This window comes from Rhodamnia argentea, chromosome 4 (genome assembly GCF_020921035.1).
Source record: "Rhodamnia argentea isolate NSW1041297 chromosome 4, ASM2092103v1, whole genome shotgun sequence".
NCBI lineage: Eukaryota > Viridiplantae > Streptophyta > Magnoliopsida > Myrtales > Myrtaceae > Rhodamnia > Rhodamnia argentea.
Window position 1 is genome coordinate 10,369,721 of NC_063153.1, and position 16,978 is coordinate 10,386,698.

A 16,978-nucleotide genomic window follows, 5' to 3' on the forward strand; every position below is an offset into this window, starting at 1 on the left:
TTGGCACACCTTTGGTAAATACACGACTAACTGTCAATAACCATTCTCCTGCCGGACATTCAAAGGAAAAATATCTATCTCTTTTGGCATGCCTTTGGAAAATATTTTAAATTCTTGGCGGCATTATCCATCATCGGCACCAATTTTCTTGGTTGCATTAGTCTTTGTTAACATATGCTGTTAATTTGGACGCGTGGCATCAATCTATGCTCGTGTCGGTAGACTTTCCAAAGTTTTCTCATTGATCGATACCTACGGGAACTTTCACGTGCCATCCATCCGACCTTCTTGTATCATGGTCCGACATCTTCTTACATTTGTGGCACGTGCGTCGACTATTTTGGATATCAACACCTTCTTATAACTTGGTACTATGCTTAAACGTCATCCTCTCAAGTGTATGGTACGTGTGTCGACAAATAGTTTATTTAGGGTGCCAACAATAGGTGATTCTTTCAAAGATAAAGGTGGTAAATAATAAACTAGTATGCCCACTGAGCACCGATTTCTTTCTTGCCCCTTCCTTTATGTAAAGTCTTCTTAGTCTTACAAATAGAAGGCACAAACTACAAATGTATTAAGACCACCAAAATACACATAAAACCAACAAACAAGAGCATATGCAAAAGAGGGGAAAAACGTACGAAGACAAATCGATATGCTTCTGATAATTCTCGAGACTTTGATCATCACCGAAACTATATTTTTCTGCTCCTGTGGATAGATTTATGAGTTGTCATGGGCGCAAAGGTGCCATGAAATCCATAGGTCACTCTTTGAGGTAATGCAATTTTCGCGATTGGCTCCCCTTCAAAATTCTTCGTATCAATTACGTGAACCTGCAAAAAAAAAATAAAACAAATAAAAGAGTAGATATACAAAGTTAGTGAGTCATGATAATTCACAAATAATTATTGCAAAGCTGGTGAAATTATTTAATTCTTTTTCATGGGGAGACAAGATGTGTGTGGGAGGCTTTTATACTATTGGGAACCATAAAGTGACGACAATTCAATGGGTAGATAGAAAAAAAGGGTAATTTTGAAATGAAAGAAGTGGAGTGATAAAAATGCGCGAGGAAGTTTGAAATGTGCAAGAATTGGAGAGAGTCCTTGTACTTTTAGGAAAAATTGTCTACAAAATCCTCAACTTATTGTGCTTTTATCAATTAAGTCATAATCCTTTTAGTTGTGCAAATTAAGTCCATCGGGCCAATTTTTACTAGAAATCGTTGAAGTGTATATTAGCCATCCTACGTGGCACAATCGGCGCTAACATGGTGAATATTTTTAGTTTTTTTTCTTATTCTTTTATTAATATTTTTTTTCCTTTCTTCTCTTTTCCTTCTTTACTTTTTCTTTACAGTGGCAGGCAAGGGAGCCATTGCGGTGCGAGCAAGGCGTCCCCATGACCTCGCTCATGGCCATGATGGTCCGGTCTGCGGGCGAGGTAGCTTTGCTAAGATTTGGACGAGTCTTGATGGGGGCCACGTCCCTCATCCATGGCCGGTGACAACGTTGTAACCCTCGTCCGCTGTTGTCAAGGGCTTCGCTAACCTCACCCGGGATTTCTATGTAAGTGTCGGAAATTAAATAGGTACTTAAAACTGTCTTGAGTGGCGTGAGACTCTTCATCGTGGACAAAAGTTAGCCACCCAACCATCATCCTCATTCCCACCGGCATTTCTGGGGTCGAATAAACTTGCTCTACGATAGTTGCCATCACCGAGCTTGTGATATTAAATTTTCGCTCTTTGCTTCCACTTCTCCCTCTGTTCATCGATCCAAAGATGTTGGAAATGAAAAAGACTTTTTGTAACCCAAGCTCATCTTGTGAATTGGAGTCTTGAAAATTATTATCTAGGAAATTATGTTTACTTATTGTTGCTTGTTTTCAAGATAGTTTAAATTGTTCTAGTTATCTAAATGGTCTATAATTATTCTGTAATCCTTTAAGATATGCAATGACTATCAATTACAAATTTCCTTCTTCCAACATTTGGTATCAGAGCCAGGTTTGTGAATTCAGCTTAGAAAAATTTTGAGTCATATGGCTTCTGTGAATGGTGCCGGGACGATCCAACCTCAACTCCCAAGGTTTTATGGGAAGAATTTTGAGCATTAGAAGATCCAGATGGAGGTGCTATTCGGGTTTCAGAAGCTGGCCGAGATTGTGGAAGAAAGATTCGTGGAGCCAGAAACGCCGACAGATTTGACAACAGAGGAGTAGAGGACGATAAAAGAAAATCATAAGGCTCTCTTTTACATCTTTCAAGCGATAGATTCATCAATCTTTGAAAAAGTGACGAATTCGAAGACGGCAAAAGAAGCTTGGGACACTCTCATCAAAATGTACAAAGGCGTTGAGAAGGTCTAGAGGGTTTGGCTTCGGACTCTTCGTCGATAATTCGAGCTCCTTCGGATGGAAAAGTCGGAGTCCATTTCCGACTATTTCTCACGGATATTGGCTCTTGTCAATCAAATGAAGGCTAATGGTGAGACTATTGGTGACCAACAGATCATTGAGAAGATTCTTCGGGCGCTAACTTTGCGGTTCGAATATATTGTGACTTCCATTGAAGAGTCTCGGGATCTCTCTATTTTGACCGTTGATGAGTTGACGGGCTCTCTACAAATGCACGAGCAGCGACTCAAGGAGAAATCCAAGACGGTGGAGGAAGCTCTACAAAGCCAGTTGGTGTTGCCCGATGAAAGGAAGAATCTTTCTAATCAAAAGAAAGATAAAAAGCGGCAAGAGAAGCATTTTGGGCAACGAAAAGATAAGTCCCATAGTTAGTGTTTTAACTGTAAAAAGTATAGGCATTACCAATCTGATTGTCGAAGCAAGAAGATTGGTGGTCAAAAGTTTCATGCCAAGGTAGCAAGATTTGTTGATAGCGACCATAAGCATGATAATACTCTTTTATTCACGTGTAATGCTGCGGTGGAAAACCAGAAGAACATTTGGTACTTAGACACTGGATGTAGCAATCACATGTGCGGCGAGAAGGAGTTTTTCTCAAAACTTGATGAAACCTTTCGTTCAGAGGTGAGGTTCGGGAATAATGCCAAAGTTCCTATCATGGGAAAGGGGACAATTAAAATCAAGGTGAAGGATGGGTCGGTTCAAAGCATTTCCGACGTTTATTATGTTCCCGATCTTCAAGAAAATCTCCTAAGGATGGGACAATTGTCCGAGCGAGGCTATCACATGACCATTAAGGATGAGCTTTGCACGATTCATGATAGCAAAGGAGGGTTGATTGCGAAGGTAAAAATGGCTCGAAATCGACTTTTTCCTTTGTATATTAATTATGCTACCTCGTGTTTTAGTGCCTCGGTACAAGATTCTTCATGGCTTTGGCACAAGCGGTTCGGACATGTGAATTTTGACAGCTTGAAGCTGTTGTCTCGAAAGAAGATGGGGTGAGGATTACCCGAAATTTCTTCTCCAAAGGAGATATGTGAACCATGTGTTATTGGGAAGAAGTGCAAAGAAAGCTTCTTTTCGGGACAATCATAGAGAGCTTCAAAGCCGTTGGAGTTAGTGCACTCCGACCTCTGCGGACCGCTCGGTGAATTGTCAAATCAGGGGTACAAGTATTTTGTTACCTTCATTGACGACTTTAACCGAAAAACATGGGCTTATTTCTTGAAACACAAGTCCGACGCCATTGTTGCTTTCAAGGAGTTCAAACACTATGTAAAAAAACAAAGTGGGCACCAAATTTGGATTCTCCGAACCGATCATGGCACAGGATATTTGGTTGGTGATGGCTTCTTCAAGCAGTGCGATATTAAACATCAATTGACAGCATGGTATACTCCTCAACGTAACGGAGTACCGGGAGAAAAAAACCGCACTGTTGTTGATATGGTTCGTACCATGCTTCATTCCAAACACTTGCCTAAGCATTTCTAGGTGGAGGCGGTTACTTGTGCTGTTTACTTGTTGAATCAGTGTCCTACTAAAGGTCTTGAGTTCAAGACTCCGACGAAGGTGTGAAGTGGTTGAACCCCTTCAGTTCAGCATCTTCATGTGTTCGGGTGTATTGCTTATGCCCATGTGCCAAATGACCTTCGCAAGAAGCTTGACGAGAAGAGTGAGAAGTGCATCTTCCTCGGTTACAGTAATGAGACCAAGGGTTGTTGGTATTATAATCTGGTAACAAAGAAGGTGGTTATTAGTCGAGATGTCACCTTTGACGAGGAAGGTGAGTGGACTTGGAACACCGAGGAAAAGAAGCAGTTTCACTTTGTCCTCGACGAGAAGGAGTCGATTCAACCCGATTCAGATAGTCAATCCGAACCAGTAGTGGTATTGGTGCAACCTGATCCGGTAGTAGAGACTCGGTCGGATTCTGCTAAAACTTCCTTACGTCCACGGTGAAAACGAGTTTTACCAGCTCATTTGAGGGATTGTGTTTTGTCCAATGATGATGATCCCTCTGATGAAGAAATTATTAATTTTGCTCTCTTTGCAAATTATGATCCCACAAACTTTAAGGAGGCTTCCCAATATGATGGTTGGGTTCGTGCTATGGATAATGAGATATATGCGATCGAGAAAAATGAAACGTGGGAGCTCACTTCTCTTCCAGAAGGCAAGAAGTCCATCGGCATGAAATGGGTCTATAAGACCAAGTACAAGCCTAATGGTGATGTTGATCGGTTGAAGGCTCATCTTGTAGTCAAGGGTTACAAACAAAAACTCGGGATTGACTATTTTGAGGTATTTGCTCCGGTTGCAAGAATGGATACTATTCGCGTAATCTTTGTTTTGGTTGCTCAAAGACGTTGGAAAATACACCAAATGGATGTTAAGTCTGCATTTCTCAATGGTGTACTTGAGGAGGAGGTATATGTGGATCAACCCGAGGGGTATATCAAGAAAGGACAAGAGGACTTAGTCTACAAATTGAAGAAAGCTCTTTACGGTCTCAAGCAAGCACCGAGAGCATGGTATACCGGAATTGATGCTTATTTCATGAATCATGGTTTTAATCGAAGTCCTTATGAGCATGCTTTATATGTAAAGATTGGCTTGAACGGTGAGATGCTTATTGTTTGCTTATATGTTGATGATCTCATACCGGAAATTGTCAAGAGATGATATCTGACTTCGGGGAGGCCATGACTCGTGAATTTGAGATGGCGGACATGGGTCTCATGTATTATTTTCTCGGCCTTGAAGTTACACAATTGGAGGATGGTATTTTTATTTGTCAACAAAAGTATGTCAAGGATATTCTTGAGCATTTCAAGATGGCTACTTGTAAACCAATTAGCACTCCAATAGAGGAAAGATTGAAGTTGACGGAAGATGGAAGTGGCTCTGAAGTCGATCTCACATATTTCAAGAGGCTAGTCGGGAGTTTACGATATTTGACTTCTACTTAGCCGGATCTTGTTTATAGTGTTGGGATGGTAAGCAGATTTATGGAAACTCCTAGACAATCACAATTGCAGTCGGCAAAAAGAATTCTATGGTACATTAAAGGTACTGTGGATGATGGTATATTCTACAATGTTTCTAATGATTTTCAGCTTGTGGGATATACAGACAGTAATTTGGGAGGGGATATTGGAGAAAGGAAAAGTACTTCCGGTTATATCTTCTCTTTAGGAAATGGAATTTTTTCTTGGTTCTCGAAGAAACAACGGGTGGTTTCTTTGTCCAGTGCGGAAGCGGAATACATAGCAGCGGCTTATTGTGCTACTCAAGCGGTTTGGCTACATTTGATGCTTATTGAGTTACGTCATAAGCAGGAGCATCCGACGGTGATTAATTGTGATAACAAGTTAGCAATTGCCCTTGCAAAGAATCCAGTCTTTCATGGAAGAAGCAAGCACATTGATATAAAGTATCATTTCATTCGAGATCTAGTGAAGTCCGAGGAGATTGTGTTATAGTTTTGCAAGTCGGAAGACCAAGTGGTTGATATGTTTACTAAGCCGTTGAAGAAGGACTCCTTCCTTAAACTCAAGAGAATGATCGGCATAGTCAAGATGAGCTCGGTTCAAGGGAGGCTGTTGGAAATGAAAAAGACTTTTCGTAACCCAATCTCATCTTGTGAATTGGAGTTTTGGAAATTATTATCTAGGAAATTATGTTTACTTATTGTTGCTTGTTTTCAAGATAGTTTTAATTGTTCTAGTTATCTAAAGGGTCTATAAATATTATGTAATCCTTCAAGATATGCAATGAATATCAATTACAAATTTCCTTCTTCCAACAAAAGAATTACAAGTAAGGAAGTAAAAATTTACTGATTTGCGTGATAGGGTGGACGTCCTTTATATAGGGAGGACTCCTTTAGGAAAATAAACACACCATAAAATGCCACAATGAGAATCAAATTAAAATGGAAAGCAAATAAATAAATATGCTTCAGTTATCCCGAAAATCAAAGGAAATGCATGATTTTGGGGACGAAAAGATTGCAGCTCCATAAATGGCGCGATTTTACTTCAAGGGTCTATTTATGGCGGTGGGACCGCCCCGGCTTCCGGTGATCGCTTTTTTCTAGGAACTTATGCAGCAGCTGTTCTACGTCAATTTTAAACGAGGAAAAACCTCGATTAGTTGGCTAATACAAAAAGGTGCTTACTAGGGAAAAGAAGGTGTCGCTAGAAATGCGCGGTTGGCCAAAAGTGCCACACCTAAAAACGTGCAATGATCGAAGAAGCCCGAGCAACTTTTAAACCAAAAGGAAGCTACCGATGGAGAAAAACTATTCTATTGGGCAAGCGCGCATTTGCCATTTATGTAAGACCCAGATACGCAGCGTTGATGGTATGAAAAGGCACAAGGAAGCAATAGAACTCTCATGATGGGAGCGTTGTGGAATTGAGTGGGGGAGAATAACACGGACTGGTTGTTTCATGTCCCAAATGGCCAAGTTCTCCTACAATTGTATAACCTTGAAGTAGTGCTTGTTGGTGTCAACATAAGGAATGAGCAATGCAGAGAGGAAGAAGTAACTGGATCTGTGGGAGTGGTGTCAGGGCGGTTTGTGCTAGAGTTCTAAGTTAGGTAGAATATATCATTAGGAGCTTTGAAGGCGGGGTTGGCCTCTCATGTACAAAGAGATTGGAAGTTGATGCCGCTCTCCTTATGAGTCCATAGTAGGCCAAAACCAATTATAGTACCTAAAGTAATCTGCTCTCACTCTATATAATGGATGCTCGAGCTAAGCTGGTCCTGGTATGAACCAATATGAGAAAGTAGTTCACCTAAGTGTTCTATGGGGCAATAAGAGAAACAAGGCTGACCTGGCATGAACGACTCGCCAGGCTCCGTATGAGCTATTCAAGAGCCAAGGAAAGTGCCAGCCCGTGACGCATGAGTGATACCACTATGTTTGATGTTGGATTTAGATAAATGTAAAAGTTAGAACACATGTAAAAAGATGTTCTCTTTTTTTTTCTCTATTTTTTTTTGTGGCTAAGCAATTTAAGTTCGGAGAAATTCCATATCACTTATTGTTTTCAGCATTCTTATCTTACAATCATAAAACTCAGCAAAATAAATTCAAAGAAAAGGGAAGGAAAATACTGCACAAAATATATTCTAAGCTGTTATTTTTTTAATTTCTTGCAAACATGCGATTTATGTGAAAACATTGCTATGATAAATATTTTTAAAAAAAATTGGGCACTTATAGGAGTGATGAGCGAGGCAGGGGTATAAATAAAGAAGGACTTGAAGATAACACAATGTGCGGGTTAAGTCCTGACGAAAATGCTCAACGCATTCTCGCTCCTTAGGTCGGGGATGGCGGGATGAACCTCCGATTCAGCTGCTGCCACACAATCAGGTTGGTGGGGGCCATCTTCTTCATCCGACCTCTCCTGATGGGGTTTGTGCCCTTCTATGACTCCATCATATTGGGCCGCTTCGCCGGTGTTGCCGTTAGCTATACTATCGTGATTCCCATCTACATCGGTAAGGACTTCCCTACCTTCTACGGTGGTTTCCTTGCCAACCCGATTGTGTGGCACCGGCCGATCCAATCGGAAGTCCGCCCCACCATCCCCAACCAAAAGAGCGAGAACAAGTTGAGCACTCGCATCACAACTTAACCCGCACAAAATGTTATTTTTAAGTCCTTTATTTATACCATCGCTCCGCTCATCACTCCTACAAGTGCCCAATTTTTTTTACAAGAAATTAATAAAATGGAAACTAAAAAATTATTTTGTGCCCTATTTTTCTCCCCTTTTCTGTGAATTTATTTTCCTAAGTTTTATGATTATAAGATAAGATTAACTAAAATAATAAGTGCAATGGACTTTACCTGAAATTATATTGCTTGGCTTGAAAAAAGTTGATAACGTTTTCTTAAAACAAAGATATTTTTTTTTCTTTTTTTAGCTATTTTTATTTTCCATATATTAAAAAAATGACCTTTGGTGGTAGATCTGTCATTTTCTTCAGCAATACAGCTAGACAAAAAAAAAAGTGAAATGAGTAATAACCTAATTAATGTTTTTTTTTTTGCAACAAATTAAGCTGCAAAAGATTGATTCATTGTTTGTAAAATTGATTTGCAAAGGTATATGTTAAGTTGGGTTTGGTTCAGTTTTCCCTCCTAAATTTCGCCGTGAAAAGGTTAGAGTATTTGATTAAAAAAAAATTGAACCACGTTTGGAATAGCATTGTTAAAGCTGAAAGCTAAGGGCGCTTTGGGCTTTCAGCATCTTCGAAAGGCAACTTCCAAGGTTAACAAAAAAAAAAATTTCTCTCCAAATTGCCAACTAGAAAGAGAGACAAAATTTGAGGGAAAAGGTGGAAAATAGAGAGGATAGGAAAACATATTCATCATTTACTTTGTAGTCGTCGATGTTGGCCCGTTTCAAAAAGATAGTCAAGACTACGTGTATAGTTCAATGAAAAATTGACGGCAAGACCTACCATGTTAGCTAAAGCCATCGTGTGTCGACAAGAACAAGAGGATCTTATTGAATGAATTTTGGAAAGTTTAGAGTCATAATTGAATAAAAGGAAATTTTAGAGATGACATTGTATAATAGCACCGTTCCAAAAATGCAATAGTATGAGGACGACTTTGCAAAATAGGTGCAACTTTATCGTTCCCATTAGCAGTTTGAATTTGCAATTGCGAAGGAGGCAAGAAGCGCAAACATAGTTTTTTTTTTTTTTTTTAACTTACTTCGGTTTGAATTACTCTCTCTCGCTCTTTCGCGAAGACATTAAGAAAAAAGGAAAAGAAAATTTGATTGTAGAATCTTAGACATTCGTGGGTCAGGATTGGCTTCTTTATTTGATAATATTCGAAGAGGACGAAATTTTGGTCGACGAAATCCATTTTGTTAAGTAGATTTTAATAATATCAATATTTTTCCATCAAAGAAGTTGCAAAGAGATAAGAAGAGCTTGTTAGAATCCTACCTCAGAACGATACTATTCTTCATTCGGATTGTTCAGGAACTTTCCAACAAAATGATTGAGCAGACAAGGTAGTGCGATGCAACTTCAAAGTGGTAAGTCGAGTCCTCTCAGACAGTCCGAGACAACTTCCTCAGGACGAGGTAAAGGATCTTTTTGGATAAGTGAAGCTCGCACAAATTTAAATTCAAAGTGAAATGCCATCAGAAACTGCAAAAAAAAATGCATATTATCACGACATTCAACAAATTTTCTAGTATCAGAATCCGCATCCCATTGTGGCTCAGATAATACTAATTGATCCTGGATACCTTGTGTAGAGGACAAAAAACGATGGATGGACTAACTTGTCTTCTTATACATATTATGCAAATTACCTAACAGCTGATAACGATGGGCAATGTCTGAAGGATAATATCATTGACAAGCATATCCAAAGCTTCCTTTGCTTTTTTGATGAGATCAAACTGAGGTTGAAAATAAGGGGTCGAAGTGTTTTGGAACCACGATAGGAGTATATTAACCTCAAATTATGGAGGCTATGCAGTACATATACATAATGCATCTCAATGCGGTTAAGTGGCAAATCTAGACAATGGCAAACCGTGGTGGTCAATCCACGAACTCTCGTACTATCTATCTCTAATAAATTGATGTATCGGTTCGTACTTTGAAGTTGACATCACCCAAGTTCGATATGTTTTATATAATGAGTCATCCGCAACTCACAAACATAAATTGCCAAATTCAAGTAATTGTAGAGCACATCCAAATATGTGTAGACTTCCATAAACACGCAGAAGTTGACAAGTATGTCCCCATGACATAATTATAATAAATCATATTTATGTAGGCATAAGACATGCTACTACTTATCAAGCCCACAGTCACTTAATGATGGTATTAAGTTGTTGACGTCTTGTAGGCTTATTATTTTTTACTAGGTGTGGCCATGAAAGTGCCATGAAATCCATATGGCACTCTCTGGGGCAACTTTATCTTAGCCACCGGCTTGCCTTCAAAATCCTTCACATCAATTATGTGAACCTACAAACATAGACCATGTCAAACAAATTGATAAGTGTCAAGCTATGGATTTGCTAAAAGATATTCCACATCATTTATGAGGATATGGATTTCATGGCACTTTCATAACCATTTCATGTTTTTATTTCTTTTACAAACTAATCATATATAAAAGACGATCTGGTGCTGTCTCACATTTTTTTTCTTCAAAGATAGGAAACTTTGTATGAGAATATTGTACAATTTAGTCCTAAATCTATCGCACAGATCCAATTTATTCTTAAAATTTTCACTTTTGCCAATTTAGTTTTAAACAATTAAATATAGTTATTTTGTCCAATTTTTTTTTCGGAAATCACTGATATTGTAATATACCCCATAGGACGGTCGGTGATGACTAGACTACCGCGTCAACGATTTGTGAGGAAAATTGGCCAAAAGAACATCATTGGAATTTCACGCAAATGTTTGAAACTAAATTGTCAAAATTGAAAAATTTAGAACTGAATTGATATATGTGCAATAGATTTACAACCCATTGGTTAATTTTTCTTTTATATGTTCCAATGCCCGATTAATGCTCATTGGATCTCACGGTCACTGGTGACATGGATCTATGCTTTTATGGACGGGGAAGAGAAAGTGTAATATGGAGTGTTGAGAGAGATAAGGACCTACTTGAGTCTCATCAGACACTTCATTGTGAACAAAAGTGACAATCCAACCATCATCTTCACCTTCTCCTTCGGCATTACCACTTTTAGCGACGAACACACTTCCGCTACAATAGTTGCTCTCCTCGAACTTGTGATATTCAACCTTTACTGCCTGTTCATATTCTCCCTCCTGGTCCAAGTAAAACAAATAATGCTTATGTCCTAAAACAACGAAATAATAGTCGTGGACAATAATGTAGTTGCACGTATGAAAAAAAAATATACAATTAGATGAGAGAAAAGTTAATGTTTGTTCGAGATGGTATTGACCCGTGATTCATGACCTCAGTCAAAAGGAGAATTTTCCATGTAGGTGGTGTTCATAAGAGACATGTCTAAACTTTTACAAAACAGAATCATCCTATTTCTGGCACAGCCCGGCAGACGAAACAGATTTTTCTCGTTGTTACTTATTCTAGCATACGTCTAGGCTTATTGCCTTAGGAATATATACAGAGTCGACCACAACAAGAGCAAGTTATTGAAACTAGAGATATGTAACTGTTCATACTATAGATAGCTCAAACCTGTGGTTCATCAAAGTATAATTTGGCCAGACTTCCGTACTTAGCTAGCCCTGAGATTTAGAAGGATGAAAAAATAGTAAGGATAGCATATATTGTACATAATATTAATCACAAACGCTAGCTATTTCACTGGTGAATCCATTATTATTAGTTACCGCTGCTAGAACTTGCCACTGAATCGACGACTTGGGTGAAGCCGAATTTGTTCTTCAATCCTGTGAAATTCCCATTGACAAATGGAAAATCCATGGAGGAGTGAGTGCCACTGAGATTTCTCTCCTTGACTTCTCCAGTCTCCATGTTCAATCTCCACTCGTACACACAAGCAAAAAGAAAACCTTCTTCTTCATTGTCATTTTCCCTCTTTTTGGGAGGTAATTTGAAACCCCTTGAGAACCAATCAAACTTGTTCACACCCCAATCTGGACCTGGCAATATGGCTGCCATGGCCCTACAACCCCTTACCACAACCTGTTTTACTCAATTAATTGGTGAGAAATGGAAAAAATGAAGGATTATGATCAGAAGTCACAATGATAAACACGCTTCATCATCAGTCTTTTATAATTGCAAAGAAAATGCTAAAATATGGGCTCTTTACTATAACGATGGGATGGCCATTAGTACCTCATCTCCATCCTCAAATGTGTTGAGGAGGTGAAATGTGCAGCATGTTTCTACGTCGAACCACCGGATAGAATTGGCATCGCCGTATCGCGGCATTACTCCAAACCTCGTTGTTCCTTGTTTATCATAATACAACAATCTATTTTGAGAGAATAACGATGCAATTTCAGAATTAGATTGTCGCATGGATGATTAATCGTTTGTTTGAACATTATCTTCGAATGAGATGTATACTCACTGGCCTCCCTTGGCTAGTCTTGACACGTCCATCGAAAGAGGATGATCAACTATGATATTGTACCTGAATGAGGAAAACATGTTTTGATCTCAAATTTGCACGTTAGGAAACAATCATAATACTGGGAAGGATTATGCAGAAGAAAACAGGAAGAAAATAGTTTCATTTGATCCTTCACAATGTCAATTGTGGAATAGAATTTTGCCTATACTCCATGGATTTATATAGTTCTTTTCCTAGTTTCTCTTAAATAGGTTGGTAAAGAAAATGCTACAACCTTTCTGTGACCCCCATCTCATGGCTAAGGACACACTTGCGTAATTGGACATCCATCTTATGAAGAAGCTCCTTTCCATCAACTGAAAACGGATCAAATTAGGAGATATTAGAAGCTACTAATCGACAATAAAAAATCAGGTATAGCTTGTTTGATAAATAACTCTTACTGTGGTTAATTATTAATGTTTGTATGATTTTGTTTGTTTTAATTACTAACTTCTTTTATCATTGTCGGAACAAGAATTCTCATATGGTTTACCAATTTCCGCTTACTTTCTTATAAAAAGCCTTAGTGTTGCCGTTAACCACTGTTGTATGAAAATACAAACACTTATTTGAGTGATTTATCAGCTTTTCTTTGATAAGTTACCAACTAGTTTTGAGCTATGAACTTTTATGATCGTTAACCAACTTCAATTGGCATTGCTTACCAACTTATTTCAAAAGTTGTTGATCTCATTTATAGTGACTACCAAATTTTATTTATTCAAGTTGCAAATTAGTTTTACATATCCAACTTTTATGTCAGTAACCAACATTCATCAATTTGGTACATTTACCAACTATTATTTGAACTTTTCAAACCTTTCTCATTTTAAGTTATCAACTGGATTTGGGATAGCAACTCTGAGTTGCTTACCAATATTCATTTTTTTCAAGTTTACCAACTTTTCTAATTTGCATTAAATGTTGCCGTCAATGCTAATTGAAATGTCATTCGTGCACTGTGAAAAAAATTAAGTGAATCATATGAAACTCCTTCAAACAGACAGGTGATTACAATTGTTTTACCACTTCAAGGTGATTAAGAAGAGAAGAAATACTACCAGATATCACTCCTACCACAAGGAAAGGTTTCTTGACATCAATCCCCATCAGTACAAGTTCACCACTCCTAGGAGCTTTCTGTTTGGTAAGTATAACATTTGCAAACAAACCTCAGAAAAGATCCATCAGTACTACAAAGATAATGATTGAATGATATATTAAGGTATAATATTGGGAAAAGTACACTAGAAGTGCCATAACTTGTGTACGGCATTCACACAAGTGTCATAACTTTCAAAACATTCACTTAAGTACCATAACTTTTAAAAATCGTTCACTTGAGTGCTATGTTAGAGAAAAATCATTCACTTGAGTGCTACAAGAACTTTTTCGGCGTGCCACGTCAGCTTTCCGGTGTCTACAATAACTTTTCCGGCGTGCTACAGTAACTTTTCTGGTGTCTACAGTAACTTTTTCGGCTGCCACATTAGCTTTTTCCGGCTGCCACGTCAACATGGCACTTAAGTGAACGATTTTTAAAAGTTATGGCACTTAAGTGAACGTTTTGAAAGTTATGACACTCAAGTGAACGCCGTACAAAAGTTATGGCACTTCTAATGTACTTTTCCCTATAATATTAGTATAAAATAGAACCTTTGGATGGCTAGTGCAAGGTTGACCCCAATCTTCATTGCAGTTCCAAACACCGAGTGTTTCTAAGGATTGTGAATCGATCTCATGAGGCAAGTAATTCTCTGCTATCGCATATAGCTTCCCCGAGTGCTCGAACACATTTGTGTTGCACACAAGCTTGTTTACAGCCCTGAGTCTAATCTGTCAAAGCACCGAACTTAATTTTCAGGACTTTGGTTCCCTTAACGAAAGGATCCTTCACAAAGATTTGTTCAAAATCAACGATAAGAGAACCTCTTGGGCTTTCATTTGTTTGTTTCTTGTTCCATGAGTCTTATTATATCTTATGTCAAAACGAGTCAGGCGGTAAAAAATGCTTCATGTTGAAGCATATGTTTGTAAGACACGGCAAGAGAAGTGTGTGTTGTGACCAAGATGTTGAGTGAAATGACGAGAGTGAGGTGACACAAATTCGGGAAAGAGGAAAGAAAATAAAGTGGGCATGAGGCCGGTGTTCATTAGAAATTCCTATGACAAACTTATTTGCATTTTCATGAAATTCTAATGTGTTGTTTATGGCGGTATGTACTATTAGAGAAGACTGTTGCAATCCTGTTTTAAGTCCGTATGGACCATTCAAATGAAACTAGATGATTTTTCCTATGGAACCTGAAAGGCATATAAATTTCAAGCAATAACGGATGGATCGAATTATGGACTAATTATATCATAAACTTGCATAGGAAAAACTTTGTCGCAAATTACCTGATTCAGAAAAATTGCAGCTAAAACAGCTAATGAATCTCCTTCAATGGCAGGGATGAAGGAGGGTTTGTTTCTTTGCTTTTCAATCTTGAATGTCTCGGTCTCGATGTACTTGTTCTTGTAGGAGATGCTCCAATCTGAATTGCGAGTTTTTTTGAAGAACAATGCATGAAGCATTCCCTCTCCTTCTGCCCAAGTTTCACTCGCTGCTCCAAACGGCGACACTATGGATTGTAGACATCCAAATTGGGGATTTGGACCTGAGTTTGGGAAAATTTAATAAACCATAGATAACTGAGAAATGACATCAACTTTTAATTAAAAAGGATATATGACAAAGATGTGCACAACTCACATCTTGCATGAGACTTCAAAACCTAAGTAACCCTGTTAAATGCAAAATGAATATTCTTTGGCAAGATTTATGTCTGACGTATATTATTACAGCTGCTCCTACTCATAAAACCCTAAATTTTTACCCACAATATGCATCATACACGCTAAACCTAAGATTAGAAATGTTACATATATGAAACTTGAACTTCTATAAGCTCATACTAGAATTGTACCATTTCTGACAAATACACCTTCGGGGAAGTCAGCTGGTAAGTCTCCTTCCAAGCAAGCAACTTCAACAGCTTCTCCAATTTCTTGAACCGGTGCAAAGTTCTTCTGTTCAAGTCATTATTTCAGGAAAATCAGTCATATTATAGTACTTCCATGTGCATCCTTATGTTTTCATATGTAGTGCCAGAATGGTACTCAGAGCGCGGCGGTCAAATAGCAGCCCCACTTGCAGTCGTTATGGACCTCAGAATCATTGTTATAGGCGTAGTCCGAGGCTTTTGTTTTTTCAGAATTCTTTCATGTTGAAGGATATTTTTTGGTTTGCCAGTGTCACCTATGGTTATCATGGTATTTCTTTGATTTACACAGCTTTCATCATACTCTACAAAATACACAAAAGATGGTTTTCTCTACTGTTTCCAGGGAGTGTGTGCTCCTAATTGAGTGTTTGCCGATCTACGAATTCGTGTTTACTTATTTGTTGCTGCGTAATATGGTGGCTTAGAGGCGTGAGTTGGGTGACCCCGGTCTACTCGCCCTTTTTTTTTGGATCGAAAACTCTCGCCAATCCTGAAGCTGGAAATTTTCAGATGGAGCAAATGAGGTAGGAGAGAACCTCGTTGCTAAGTACCTGAGAAGGCAGATAAGGTTGATCCACAAACCGGTACAAGCCATCCACCAAGACATCCAACACAATCCCTGAAGCTTTCTTGACTGTGTTGGATACGTCGATCTTCTTCAACGGCAGTTGTTGCTGCAACTCCTTCCAAATAGGCTGCTCATGCGGATTTTTCGGAATCGAAATCAGACCGGAAAAATAAGTCAAATTAATGCAAAGAAAAACACATTCTCAAGTTCTCTTGTGTGTGCCTTGAGAGAATTTTAAACCACAAAGATTTGGATTTCGTGTAACGCACCTTCAGAGCTGGGGAAATGGACTTTTTCAGGTGATCACTTGAGGGAGAAACGGAGTGCCGGTTGGTGGATGCATTCACACGCAAAGCGAAAGGAGAGACTGCCATTTTTTTTTTTTTTTTTGCTTCTCTATGCACAAGCTGCCTGGTTTCTTGTCCTTCATATAGACAACCCTGGCATGTGACTAAATGAAATCCAATGATGTCATTAATCTCTTGGTCCTTAACAATTTAAAATTTCAAGACTATGTAACATATGAGGTGTCTTCAGAACCCTTTCTCCGCCACATCTATATTATACACTCTATGTCGTCACATCTTTAGAAAAAAAAAAATAGAACCGTCCACTAGGTTAGGTGCTCCTTAATATAGAATCTTGGATCGATAAAAGATGTTGCCTAGACTCATATTTTATCAGGCCAAATGCACGCATACATATATTTTTAGATTGTATTGATTTGGTTTATAATCCATAGAAAATGTTAGAGATATAGATATATTTAGTAG

At 38.4% G+C, this 16,978-nt stretch overlaps 1 protein-coding gene across 1 annotated transcript; it reads right to left on the bottom strand.

Moving 5' to 3' along the window:
- Positions 1-698: 698 nt before the first annotated feature.
- On the bottom strand, positions 699-16,579 carry LOC115750063 (carotenoid 9,10(9',10')-cleavage dioxygenase 1-like). The gene is made up of 13 exons (XM_048278010.1): positions 16,475-16,579; positions 16,189-16,332; positions 15,560-15,662; positions 14,991-15,250; positions 14,247-14,426; positions 13,652-13,730; positions 12,823-12,904; positions 12,546-12,608; positions 12,308-12,446; positions 11,836-12,151; positions 11,681-11,730; positions 11,116-11,283; positions 699-839 (listed from the first exon to the last, which is right to left on the bottom strand). The coding sequence occupies exons 1-13, from the start codon at positions 16,577-16,579 to the stop codon at positions 699-701; spliced, it is 1,830 nt and encodes a 609-aa protein (XP_048133967.1).
- Positions 16,580-16,978: the final 399 nt, after the last annotated feature.

Coding starts and splice junctions, on each gene's coding strand:
- LOC115750063 (XM_048278010.1), bottom strand. CDS start 16,579: ATGGCAGTCTCTCCTTTCGCTTTGCGTGTGAATGCATCCACCAACCGG. Junction 15,663..16,188: donor AACCTTATCTGCCTTCTCAG/GTACTTAGCAAC, acceptor TGACTTGAACAG/AAGAACTTTGCACCGGTTCA. Junction 12,152..12,307: donor CATTTGAGGATGGAGATGAG/GTACTAATGGCC, acceptor TGAGTAAAACAG/GTTGTGGTAAGGGGTTGTAG.